Raw genomic sequence first — 14062 nt, 5'->3', positions numbered from 1 at the left:
AAGTTCGTTTGTTGCTGGTTTTTCTCTCTTGATTAAGGTGTGACCTTTGTCGATGTGGAATTGTCTGAAGTCATTAAATGACCTTAATGTCAATGCTATATTATACTCTATAGTACCGATATAGTTTTCTTTCTTATCACCTAATGACTTCAAAAGTTTTTTTATCTTTAGTCTATTCCAGCTCGATAAGCTTACCGACACCTTAAAACTTTTACAAATCTAGCCGACAGATTGGTTTTGAGTTGAATTTTCCTAAATAAGTACAAATTATTGCTTAAGTTTTTCCCTTTTGACTTCAATCTCTATACATACTCACTGTGTATTTCACTGTTTCGTGTTAGGTACCTTGGTAAAACTGTTTTCTATGACATTTTTCGCTTCTGAATTTCAACTTTAGCTCTGGTATATTGTTACTAACTCTTATTTAGCAAATAAGGTAAGTCTATCGGTAAACTTACAAAAGTTCTGTTACCACTTTTCGTATTAACCTCACATAATATTTTAACACGATTTTTTTGTTATGCTTTGGGATATTAGCGTAACTTGACACCATTGTGAAAACATGTTTTAATTACTTAATTTTGAATTTATGGTACTTATAATAAATCAGAATCATTTATTCAACGTAATTATCATGGATAAACCTGTTGAAGGTAAATGTAACATTTTTGAATCTACGTCATGTCGCAAGGTCTTATGGCTGAGGAGAAGAAGTGTCAAGAAACTGCAATGCATTACAAGTTAATTAATTACTATAGGAACACATTTAATACCAGACATTTTTATCATTTAGGTAATCATTAATCTTATAATAAGTATTTTTATATAAAGTAAGCTTCACATGAGCTTTAAATTTATTATCTATTCTGACAATTTCAAAATATTATCTGGTATTATATTGTAAAATCGAATACGTAACCCCAAAAAAGATGAATTTAATTGACTTAATCTAGAATTTTGAATTGCGATTTTATTTTTATTGTTAGTATAATTTTATTTTATTTTTAACTAGAAATAACGATATCATTGGCCCCGATTCCTGCAGACACCGTCTAATTTTATTTTAAGTTATATCCGTCATTTTCATATCCGTCGAAAAGGAAAGGGACGGATGATTCACAGCTCTTAATTTTAGAAAGAATGAGTAAATGAATGAATAACCCGGGCGAATCAAAAGGTACGTCGCTGGTATGCAATCCGTTTGACGTGCTGTCTACTTAACTGTGTCGGGTTATTGACGGATGTAAAATTTTTAGACGGTTGGTTTAGATTTGTGCTTAAAATTGACGTGTGTTCCATAAATTTTATGCTTGTCGATTACCCGTCCCTTTCCTTTTCGGCGGATAAGAAAATGACAGATATAACTTAAAATAAAATTAGATGGTATTTACAGGAATTAGCACCAATGTCAATAACTCCACAAATCCAAACTTCAGGAGACTTCAGGGGGCCTAAAAAGTCACATTGAAGCAATTCATCTAAAAAGCAATTTTGCTTTTTGACATTTGTTACCATTGCGCGCTTACAAATTGTAAGCGCAAATGTCAAATTGCAATATTGTTTTTTAGATGAATTGCTTCGATGTGGTTTTTTAACCCCACCACGCTCCCCATTAGTTCGGCTAAATACAAAATATAAAATAATCAACAGCAATAATTATCAGCCGTGACTCGAACAATCCACAAATAATAGCGCAATACTGCATTGAGATGAACCTAAAAGGTTTAGCAATTCGATCGCTTAAAGAAACATCTTCGTAAATTAAAACACATAACACCGGGTTCTCACCGCGTTAATCAGGGATATAAGACTCCCGATATTTTTTCTTCGTATAAACATTTTTTAAAAGCCAATCAAAGAACCATTTTTGTTCAGGCATCCCGGGAGACGACGATTCCAAGCGGCCGTCGCGTGCGCAGCAACAGAGCCTCAACGCTGAGTGTATCCTGAGCAAGGAACAACTCTACGACATGTTCCAACAGATACTTGGAGTCAAGAAGTTTGAACACCAACTGCTTTTCAACGCTCTGCTTGTAAGTTTTGAAGTTTAGGAATATTAAATTACTCTAGCCATGGAAGCGGCCAATCAGCTCGCGACATCAAACACTCCAGGACCCCGATATCGACCCCGCCGGTGTGTCGACAATATGCTGCATTGCAGCGCTTATCGCTATCGACCCTCTAGGGTCGATTAATTCTTTCAAATATAATCGTCTCAGACCACTCCCTGACCCTAGACTCGCGCCCAACTGGACACCCCCAGGTCTGTTGTCTTAAATTTTGTACCGGGTGAAAGCCCCCAGCGCTCCCCATTTGTTCGGACAAGTAGTTAAATGCCATTTGCGGCAAATCTACAATAAGTCACGTAAAAAACAGAAATATTAAAGACTTGAAGTAATTATTGAAGTTATTTAAGTTTTGCAGAACAGAATTCTTTTGTTCTTTCGAACTCTTTAGTAAATAATTAAATACTTACTCTAGAAGATAGAGAGAAGTAGTACATGAGGCATCATCATCATCAATCATTCTGATTCAGCAAATAAACGCCATATTGAAGCAATTCACGTATACATTCACGAATGTGAAATATTGTAATATTCGATGAATTGTTTTGATGACGCCATTTTGACCCCCTGATAATCATCATCTCCCTAGCATTATCCCGTTTTTCACAAGGTCCGCTTACCTAACCTAAGGATTTCCTTAGTCAAATGACAGGGCCGGTTTTTTTACAGAAGCGACTGCCTGTCTGACTGTCCAACTCGCGAAGGGAAAACCAGCCCAATACAGGTTAGGTCACATACCTCCGAAAATACATTTCTCGGGAATGTGGGTTTCCTCACGATGTTTTCCTTCACTGGTGTGCACGTGATAATAATTTTTGATCCAAACATGAATTCGAAAACAAATTTGACAATCATTGGTTTCGGTCTGTGCTGGATTCGAACCCTCTGATAATACTAACGCAAAAAATATTTATTTCAGTTGGACTCTGCCGACGAGCAAGCTGCTGCCATTAGAAGAGAACTAGATGGGAGGATGCAGAAGGTCAACGAAATGGAACGGGTAAATACAATTTACAGTAGCACTCCCGAACACCTCCGTGGTCCAGTGGTTGAGCGTTGGGCTCACGATCCGGAGGTTTCGAAATGTGGGACACATCACGAAAATCACTTTGTGATCCCTAGTTTGGTTATAGGATGGATGTAAAAAAAACCTTTATTGATAATAAACTACACCTGATTTCGTTTGGAAAACAGAATCGCAAGTTGATGCCGAAGTTTGTCCTGAAAGAGATGGAGTCTCTCTACATCGAGGAGTTGAAGTCCTCCATCAACCTGCTGATGGCCAACCTGGAGTCCCTCCCAGTGTCGAAGGGAGGGGCTGACTCCAAATACGGGCTCCATAAAATCAAGCGGTATAATCACAGGTCAGTACCTAATGGGAACCTTGGTAGACACCATAAGGCACACGAAATCGAAGTAAATTATAACATAAGCTCATGAGTGGTGGAGGGGTGGTCAATGTACCCACTTTAGGACTCTGTCGCAACTAACATATTTGACATTTAGTGAGACTTCCAGTACAATTTGTCAAAAAAGTTAATGTGACATGGTACCCAAGTGTATACATATTAATGCTCGTGATCGTACATCCACACATAAGTTCTGAGCTGTAATGATATTGACTTCCTTGACCTTAACTTGATTGTCTGATTGGTCAACATAGACACTAAAATATGCACTTACAAAACTAAGTTGGTGTTGGTAAAATCAATGTTGTGGCGTTGGTTTGGATATTATCATTGTTTTTAAGTGGGGTCGATGTTAGAATCAGATTTGACTACTGATGCTTTTCTCTTGAATCTTTTTGACTCTGTTATGATTTGCCTTCAGTAGCTCTTCTTACTTGGCCACAGATACAGAGTTCTCATACAGTATATAAAATTACGAGTAAATTGGAGTCACTTTTTACTTATCACTTGACTTTAAATTAAGTAATTTGAAATACTTATAATGAATGTTAGTGACGTAACTAATTCTGAGGGCGATGATTCAGACCATGATTCTCAGAAATTTTTGTGTTTTTTAAATTTTTCTCAGTTCCATACCTTTGTAACGGAGAATTCCACTTCATATCAACTTAGCATCATAGTCTGAATCATTTTATTTTATTTTATTCGGGTAGCTTACAGCCTCTTTTACAAAGTAGATATTTATATGTGTAAACAAACGCCAATTACAAAGCTACCACAGGTGAACCTAAAACATTTTACATGTCAAACGGGCTCAGTTAGCTAACCTAAAATTAAATAAGGTTCCTTGTTTAGCAAGGTTTTTAAACTTTGAGTACTACTGCAGAACAGGTCAAAGCGAGAATCAGTATTGAGCTTATTAACTAATCTTAATGTTCTAGGAAAGAAGCTATTGTTCCTCAAAGTTTTCGTTACGATGTCACTAATACCATGTATGTGTTCTAAATTCGAATGTAACATAACATAAGCTCACGACTATATTGGAATAATCAAAGGTTCATCCATTGCAAAATGAACTAAGTACCCACACCTCACCGAGCTTTCTGTTAGACCAACGTGATAGGTGGTGAACCGTATCGCCGTCTGTAATGGTCTAGCCAACTGTGTCGTAACGTAATTTATACTTTAATCCCTGTGTATTCAAAATTATAAAAGTTCAATGAAGGCCAGGCACATTTTTAAGTTGAATGGTCATTGGTCAAATCTGATAGGTTTATGGATTTATAGTAAAACGTACCATGTTAAAAGTATCAACAAAATTGTAAAGGACATTGCTTTAAGTCTTGTTTCATCTCCCTAGCGTTATCCCCAGAGGCCGTCTTTTGTCTTTTGATTAAATCTACTATCTATTTCGTCAAAGTATCAAAATATATGTCTTTCATGGTACGTTTTACTATAGCTTCTTATTATGATATACTGTTGGTTATAATACTTACATCGACATGCAGACTACATGCAAAAACATATTTTCTCTTTCTAATTTTCAAACTTCTGCATTTCTAAACTAAATAGGTTTTTTACATTTGGATGAAACGTCTTTACTGTTTACTCATGGACATTTTCAATTAGTATAGGTATAGATACAGAAGCTTGATCACAATTGCATTTGAAAACAAAATTCCTTTATACATTCGTACAGAAACCAAGGAAAGAATCGGTACAGATGCACGTATTAAAATTGTAACATACATATACAAGAGTGAAATATTTTGTGGTATTCTGTAAGGTTAAAGATATGTTCAGTACCTAACAATACATATAATGCTTGTGATTTGAAGAATGTTCCAACTTTCTCAACAATTTGTTGGAAATTAATTAAGTTTATTGTTATTAAGTTGTGGTCAAGCGGTTTCTTCACCATCTTCTAGACGTTCATCCGACATTTCTACTTCATCCTGTTCATTTCTATTTTGGTTTTTCTGTCCCTGGCACTTTTCCGGACAATCCAAGAAGGAAGTACAAGTAATGAGTTCAGAATTGATAAATTTACGCACGTGTCTTGCGTAGCAGGATCCCGTCCCCCACATGGCTGAATAATTCAAGAATTTGGCTCCATATGTTGTCATTGAGACCACTGTAGACTGAGTCAATAGTGCTTAGAGCTTCATAGAACAAACCTTAGCGATTCTTAGACACCCGTGGTCGGATTTTAGAGAGCCTCAGTAGTTTAGCAGACAGTAGATCTATGACCGTGTTGTGTCTTGTGTCCCTGATCCCCGTTGAATGTAGTATTGGTATCTGAATCAGTAATGTCACTGGAAATTTATCTTGGAAATACGCAATAATTCCATAACATTATTCTTTGCCCTTCCAAGATTTCTATCGTAATAATCTTGTTAGAACAAATCTTATTATGCTGATTATTTAAAGTGAACTGTTTCTTCTTGCCTAAGATTTGTAAAAGCCATGATTTGAGAAATTTGTGTAATCAGATTGAGTGACTGACAAACTAAAAATGACTAAATATATTCAGCGAAGGAACTTAAATGAACTTATGCATGTAGTTGAATAAATAAGCTATGACAAGGCAAATCATATTGTACTTAAACATCTGCTGAATCATAATCATATTATATACGATGACTATGAAGAAGCTGGACATTATAACATTGGTCTTAGACAAGTCTTTGCTAATAATCTACTGAGGCTGATCACTCCTAATGAAAACAAAACAAGGAGGGTTATAAAAGAAAATTGGTAACATAAACACATTGCTGATTTTCTTTGAAAACGTCAAATGACAACAGAGGACGGCTTTCACAACACTCGCCAATTTTATATATCAGCTTCTAGACATTTTCGATAACGTAGCATAAAATACAGTAGAAACACTTAAGCAATATGAATCATACGAAATTAGTACTACTTTCAAGTATGTAGAAGAGTTTATTCAGATTCATAATAGGACAGTAATGATATATGAGTAGAATTTTGAAAATACCAGCCTAGACACAGCTTTCTTCACTTTAACACTTCGCTTTTATTTAATATTATTTTACATCTTTATCTTTTATTATTTTTGTTTACATGCGAAGACAAGTAGGGCGACAAAACTTGCTAATATAGTAGGAATAACTTAAGCTTCGCCTAAAAATTAGGGCTTCGCTTCAGACAGATATACTTACTTCAAATATTTTACGCAATTCATTATTGTTGGTATGCAAAATCAATGCATCTGTTTACATCGATTGATTTTTGCCGATATTTAAACCGATTAATATTGTGCATAAAATATTTTTATCGAATTAGAATTTATGATACATTACTTTGAATATATTTGCATCAGTCTGTAAATGTCAATGTTTTTTATAACAAGAACTTCTACAACTTGATTCTGTATATCAACAAATTCTTAATCACCTATAAAACTCACAATTATCACTAGCTTTAGCCTTAGATTTCTAATTACCAGTGACTCTGTAATGTTTCCCTTTGTTCATGCTTAATCACTCTTGGCTTTGGTGACGGTACCCATATTACCACCACGCAATGCTTGTGTTTGTCAAAAACCTTTGGATTCTGGATTTGTTACCTTGTCATGGGCTTCTATAACCCTTTTGACTACAATAATATAATTTGTCATTATTTGTATTGATATGATTGACATTGTGGACCCTTTATACCTGCATTTGATGTGAGTCCTGTAATGTTTGCCCTTGATGTAAATGTTTTGTCTTTTGTGGGTCCCATTTTTATATTAATATCATCAAAATTATACTTATCAATACTTAATTTATTACTCGATATTAAATTAACTTCAATATATTTAATTATATTTACTATTTCATTATAAATTTTACCGATTGGAAATCAAATTATTTTCTCTTTGATATTGACATTTCTAAAATTTTTGCCCAAAATTTCTGGTGGTGGGACATCGATTTCGGGGTTGTTGGTGGTGGTGATGAAAATAAAAGAAATGCGGGACCAGACCCGAGCCCAAGGCTGAGTAAGCAGCTGTGTTTCAGATCGCAAGGCTCTCTCGCCAACAAGCTGACCGGGGAAGGCGACAGTGGTGACGTCGATACTCAACTGACCAAAATGGATGTGGTACTCACATTTCAGATTGAGGTAAAGATGGGTAAAGTGGAGCTGATGAATTTTATTGGAATAGGGATAGTGTTTTTTGTATAAGTACCTCAAATAATATACGAGGATGAAATTGTGCTTTTAAAATTGGATTTTAAAGAAGTGGAAGAAAGTGTTTCTAAATAGATAGATAAGGAATAAAAAAACACAGTGTTGCAAGTGTCCCAACAAGTAGACGTTATAGAAAACAAGTTCTTGGTCATAGAAATAGTATAATAAATGATAGTCGTTAGTTTTTTTTAACTTTTTTATACGGAAACCACTCGGGAAGCAATAATATAAAGAGCAATATTACAATTTTCCATTTGCGCATATAAAAGTAAGTGCGTAGTGGCAACAAATGTCAAATAGCAATATTGCTTTTTTAGATGAATAGTTTCAATGTCGCCTTTTGAAACCCCCAGAATAACTTTCGTTGAAACGAAATGGTACAACAAACTGTGGTACTAATTAAAGAGCACAACAATTAGCCGACTAAGTTGAAAATATTCAAGATCTATTTGAAATGTTCCTTCCAGACAATCTATATTTTATCCTTTATAATCATGTTAATTGACACATCATAGGTGGTAGTGATGGAGGTAAAAGGGCTGAAGTCTTTAGCGCCCAACCGGATAGTCTACTGCACCATGGAGGTAGAAGGAGGAGACAAACTGCAGACTGATCAGGCTGAGGCTTCGAAGCCTATGTGAGTATGAAATATGTTTGATTTCACTACATAGTATAAAACAAAGTCGCTTTTTCTATCCCTATATCCCTATGTACGCTTAAATCTTTAAAACTACGCAACGGATTTTGATGCGGTTTTAATAGATAGACTGATTCAAAAGGAAGGTTTATATGTATAATAACATCTATTAAATAGTGGAGAAATACTGTTATTTTTGAGGTTTTTAATGTGATGTCGTAAATTATTTCATTTTTTCCTCAGCATTGCACTTGAGCGAAGCTGGGGCAGGTCGCTAGTATTGTTATAAAATCGACAACATTATATTTATTGAAGGCTGTACCTGAGGAGAGTGCGGCAGAATTTGGCGCTCCAGAATTAGCTTGCACAGTCATGAAAAAAAGTGCACTACTTCGCGACAATAATGTCATATCATAAATTGTATCTTTTGAAACAGACGTTTGAGGCGCATGATAAACCTGATGTGTCCCACGGTCTAGAGTCTAAGGCCTTAAGCTTCCATCCGCCTCTATATCGAACGATCTTTCTCTAATAGGCTAATTTCCAACAAGTCAAATCAGTTACTTTTTTACCAAACGTCAAAACAAATAACATTGTCAATTCGAGACAAACGTGATAAAATATCAGACTTATTTGACGTTTTTCTTTATTAAAATTCATAAATAAGTAAGTTAAATAGAAAGAAGAAAATGTTTTCCGTTAGCTTTAGATTTGTCCTTATTTAGCTATCGGAATTTCATTATTTATCTTGAACCTAATACATGACTTAATTCATCTAATGTAGTCTAATGCAGCAAAAAAAGTTGCTGAAGATGTGTCTTGGGTCTGGGCTATTCTCCACTTTTCCAGCTTTATTATCATCCTCCTATCCGTGTCCCACTCTAACCTTCTCTCTCATTCTCCAATTCTCCATTATCCACTAATTTAGGCATTACTTAAATTGACCGACCAGGGAGGTTAAAATGGCCACATCGAAGCAATTCATCTAAGAAAGCAATATTGCTATTTGACATTTGTTTGCATTGCACACTTAAGTGTCAAATTGCAATATTGCTTTCTTAGATGAATTGCTTAAATGTGGCCATTGTAACCCCCCCAGAATGTACCTAATACAGGACATCTATTTAGCTGCAGAGTTGTCAACGTTTCGAACTAAGTAATTATTGCACAGAACTTAATTACTTAATCGAAAAGAAAAATCGAATGATTCTTTTGTAATCATTAAGTAAAAGTAAAAAAGACTTTTACTATTAATGAGCATTTTTTTATGGTGTTCATGATGAAGAATACGATTTAAATTTAAGTCTGATGCCACAAATTTAAAAAGCCCGTGCAACTAAACCAAATCCTCAACCAGGTGGGACACCCAGGGTGACTTCAGCACGACGCAGCCACTCCCGGCGGTGAAGGTGAAGCTTTACACTGAGAACCCTGGAGTGCTGGCGCTGGAAGACAAGGAGCTCGGGAAGGTGGTGCTGCGGCCTACGCCGTTGTCTAGTAAGGTAAGTGAAGTGATTAACACACTTGTATGCCAAGATGTTAAGTCGCCCACTCGTCACTCTCTCGTCAGTTGGCAACCCTGAAAAGACCCAGAAAAGTGGAGGATGCTCTGCATGTGATGGCGGAGTGTGCGCGGGTCGAAGCGGAAAGACAACAATTTCTAATACGATTCCCGAATATTATTATCGAAGATGTTGGTTTGTATAATAGTACATGGCTTGCCCATTGTCGGACAAGGCTAGGGTGCTATATAAATATGTAAAATTGTGTTAACGTAGGCGATAATCTAGATTAGTCCGATGGGGGTGGCGTGGTCAATTCAAATTCAAAAATATCTTTATTCAGTAGGTAACATAGTTACACTTTGAATCGTCAATTTTTACATAACGAACGTCTCATCCGCCTAAAACTGTAAATGTTAGACAAAACCCTCTTTATTGTATAAAGATTAAAAAAAAATAAAAAGATAGGCACTTCACTCGTTTCAAATTCTCAATAATTAATTTGTATTTTTTAAGTTACATCCCGCCAGTTTTTAGGGTTCCATATCCAAATGGCAAAAACGGAATCCTTAATGGTTTCGTCATGTCTGTCTGTCCGTCCGTCCGTCTATCGTCCGTATGTCACAGCGTTTATTTTGCTTATATCAAGAAATAAGGCGGTTAAAATGGCCACATCGTAGCAATTCATCTAAAAAAAGCAATATTTCTATTTGACATTTACTTACTTTTGTATGCGCAATTGTCAAATTGCATTATTGCTTTTTTAGATGAATTGCTTCGATGCGGCCTTTTTAACCCCCCAGAAATCAGAAACATTTATTCGTCGTAATTATCATAAACAAACATGTTGAAAATGACGGGTATAACTTAAAATAAAATTAGATGGTGTCTACGGTCACGAGTACTATGTATACACTTTGCAACCATGTCACATTAACTTTTTTGACAAATTAAACCGTAAGCCTCATTAAATGTCAAATATGATAGTGCGACAGGGTTCTAAAATGGGTACATAATATTGCTCATGATTGTACAAGAATTAGCACCAATATTAACATGTTTATTATTGTATTGAAAAAAGCCTTAAACCCGTTACATATGTCGCATATGCACGTTAACTATTTCATTTGTTCGCAAAGGCTCCTGAATGGCATCGTATGACTGTACCGAAGAACCTTCCGGACCAAGACTTAAGGATCAAGATCGCTTGTCGGATGGACAAGCCGTTGAACATGAAACATTGTGGGTAAGTCGACAAAATTTTAAAGACTAATCTAACCCAACAAAAACATTTTCACGTAAAATGTAGCCTTCCCTCTCCGAACGAGAATGACTTAAGATGACCAAATTGGAGATGTCCTTAGATAAGGTTCAATACGATCTACTCTGAACCGGCGTGCGTGTATGAAGCGATTGATGAATGTGGAGGAAGCAAGAGAAGTGTGTCAGGATCGAAGCAAATGGAATTCTATAGTCTCTGCTTACCCCGGTGGGAAATAGGCGTGAGTTTATGTATGTATATATGTAGCCAAGACGAGATCATATCGATCACAATGTCAAAAAGTCATCAGATCTCATGTAGCGCCAATTTTTTTTTTTTTTGACGTGACTGGATAAATGAGGTGCGCTGAAGGCTCTCACCCGGTACAACGTTTAAGACAACAGGCCTGAGGGTGCCCAGTTGGGCGCGAACCTCGGCTCAGGGCGTCGTCTGAGAGGAAAAATATTTGAAAGAATTAATCGACCCTAGTGGATCGATAGCGATAAGCGCTGAATGAGGGAAATCGTCGACCACGCCGGCGAGGTCAGGAATCGGGGTCCTGAAGTGTTTGGTGTCGCGAGCTCATTGGCTGCCTCTATGGCTAGAGTAATCGGGTCGTCAGGAAATGTAGCGCCAAGTTTCTAACTCTACACGTCCTAATTATACAAACTGTAAGTTCACAAACTCTACACGTTAGCAAAATATGACTTGGCCGTTTTGCTACCATCACATGAAATTAAGGTGAAAAAATTACCTCGCTATCGTCACCATAGGTAACTAATTCACCCCCTCGAACATAGTTTAGACTTGAATCGTATGGCGTCAGACGTCACACACGCTACACGCAGATGCGCGTATACGATAACGTCAATGTGTGGTGTCTGTGTGAAATAAGGTTGTTTATATGAAGTGTCCAGTAGGCTCTGCACGGCAACCGCGCTGAGCTCAACGCGAATGATATCGAGGCTTCGACCAATAGCCGTTTGACGTCCATCTACGTAGATAGCATTCGTATCGTTTATTGGTCGAAGCGCTCAATATAATTCGCGCCGCGCGCGACGCGGTTGTCATGCCAACCTGGCAGGGTGTGCTAGGGCCTATCAGCCAAGTAGTGAACGTCATCTTTCATCAGCTACCTGCACGTGATCGGCAAGGCTGTGTGGCGGAAGTGGAAGCGTCGCTACATGGTGCTGGTGCAAGTCAGCCAGTACACCTTCGCGCTCTGCTCCTATAAGGACAAGAAGTCCGAGCCAGCTGAGATGATGCAGCTGGACGGGTTCACCGTTGACTACATTGAACTGGCTAGTGGTGAGTATTGACGTATTTATTTGGTACTTATTGCTATAAAGATAATGTTTTTTCGGAGATGAAGAATGGTTGGTATTTTATATAGAAATATGTAGCCTAATATGTAGAAATAGAAATGTTTTATTGCGACCATATGTTCGTACAAATTGTGGTGTTATAAAAATACAGAAGTATGTACTATAGAGCGGCTTAACGTGCCCTCCGAAGCACGGAATCATCTTACTTTTCCGGACAATCTGGTGATTCAAGCCTGCAAAGTCCTTACGAGAGGACAGTCTCACAAATTAATTTCGACTGATGAACCCGGACCTCCGACCGAGAGCCTGACGCTCTAACCACGGAGGCTTTTACCGTAAAGTCTAAGGACTCTATCGTAGGACTTCGTACCAACAGTGGCTGCAAGTTGTCTTTGTGGTTCTCCTCCCCCACTCCTGAGTTTATAGTATGTACAATATGGTCACAGAAAAGATGTGTAATATATTTTTTTTGTCTATTACAGCTCAACTAATGGTTGGTCAAGGTAAGATTTAGAAACTTTCAAAGTTAAGTAAGCATTTTAATAACCAAAGAAAAATGAAATTACATTTTGAACATTAAAATGTCATCTCATCATCCCCCTAGCATTATCCCGTTTCTCACAGGGTCCGCTTACCTAACCTGAAGATTTGACAGGTCTGGTTTTTTACAGAAGCGACTGCCTGTCTGACCTTCCCTACCCAGGTCACATACCTACGAAAATCCATTTCTCGGGAATGTGGGTCTCCTCACGACGTTTTTCTTCACCGCTGAACACGTGATAAGAAAATCATTTATGATCCAAATATGAATTTGAAAACAAATTCGACAATGATTGGTTTAGGCTTGTGCTGGATTCGAACCTGCGACCTCAAAGAGGCAATCGTTCTACCAACTGGGCTACCACTGCTTCTATTTCTAGATTTTACTGTTGACCCATCTATCCACTTTCAGAGCTGGAAGGCGCTAAGTACTTCATGAACGCAGTGCGCGACGGCGAATCGGTCCTAATGGGTGTCTCAGACGAGAATGAATGCCACCTATGGGTTATGGCGTTATACCGAGCCACGGGACAGAGTCACAAGCCCACTCCGCCAACCACATCTGATACTCATCATAAGATTATGGGAGGTAAAGGTGATGATTCATCTTCTTTTTCTTAGTAGTGCGCTTATTTCTAAATGGGTATGATTCTTTAAAGCACTTAAGGCCCGGGCTTGGTGATACACTGTAAACATCCACAATTAAACGAAAGGTTGAAAGAAAATGAAAGAAAAATCTTTTTATCTTACTAATATTATAAATGTGAAAGTTTGTGAGTATGGACGTTTGTTTCTCTTTCACGCAACAACTACATACATACATACATAAACTCACGCCTATTTCCCACCGGGGTAAGCAGAGACTACCTATAGAATTCCATTTGCTTCGAAAAAACTACGCAAAAATTACTGAATAGATTTTAATAAAACTTTACAATAATGTAGCTTATGCATCAGAATAACTCACAGGCTTTAACAATTAAAAAAATCGGAAATTCTTACCGCGGAAACCGAAAACCACGCGGAAGAAGTCGCGGGCGCACGCTAGTGTAATAATAAAGCGCGACACTTTGTCACGTTTTCGGTTTTAAACGTACATTTTTATTCTATGATATCACAGGT

General features: G+C 37.2%; 1 protein-coding gene across 13 annotated transcripts in view; it reads left to right on the top strand.

Annotated features, from left to right (window-relative positions):
* Positions 1-14062, top strand: part of LOC126377815 (calcium-dependent secretion activator) — a 75362-nt gene that overhangs the window by 37131 nt on the left and 24169 nt on the right. For 7 of the 13 annotated variants that reach the window (XM_050025690.1, XM_050025695.1, XM_050025691.1 and 4 more), the window contains exons 9-18: positions 1876-2033; positions 2986-3066; positions 3261-3430; positions 7453-7606; positions 8191-8312; positions 9670-9814; positions 10954-11060; positions 12208-12383; positions 12883-12903; positions 13353-13535. In XM_050025690.1, coding sequence (XP_049881647.1) covers positions 1876-2033; positions 2986-3066; positions 3261-3430; positions 7453-7606; positions 8191-8312; positions 9670-9814; positions 10954-11060; positions 12208-12383; positions 12883-12903; positions 13353-13535 — 1317 coding nt within the window. The remainder of the gene's footprint in view (positions 1-1875; positions 2034-2985; positions 3067-3260; positions 3431-7452; positions 7607-8190; positions 8313-9669; positions 9815-10953; positions 11061-12207; positions 12384-12882; positions 12904-13352; positions 13536-14062) is intronic. The other 6 variants (XM_050025699.1, XM_050025697.1, XM_050025692.1 and 3 more) reach the window with 3 other exon arrangements.

This window comes from Pectinophora gossypiella, chromosome 24, assembly GCF_024362695.1.
Source record: "Pectinophora gossypiella chromosome 24, ilPecGoss1.1, whole genome shotgun sequence".
In the NCBI taxonomy this organism is placed as follows: Eukaryota; Metazoa; Arthropoda; class Insecta; order Lepidoptera; family Gelechiidae; genus Pectinophora; species Pectinophora gossypiella.
The sequence above is the reverse complement of the archived record's forward strand: the minus strand, read 5'-3'. Positions and strand labels throughout refer to the sequence as shown.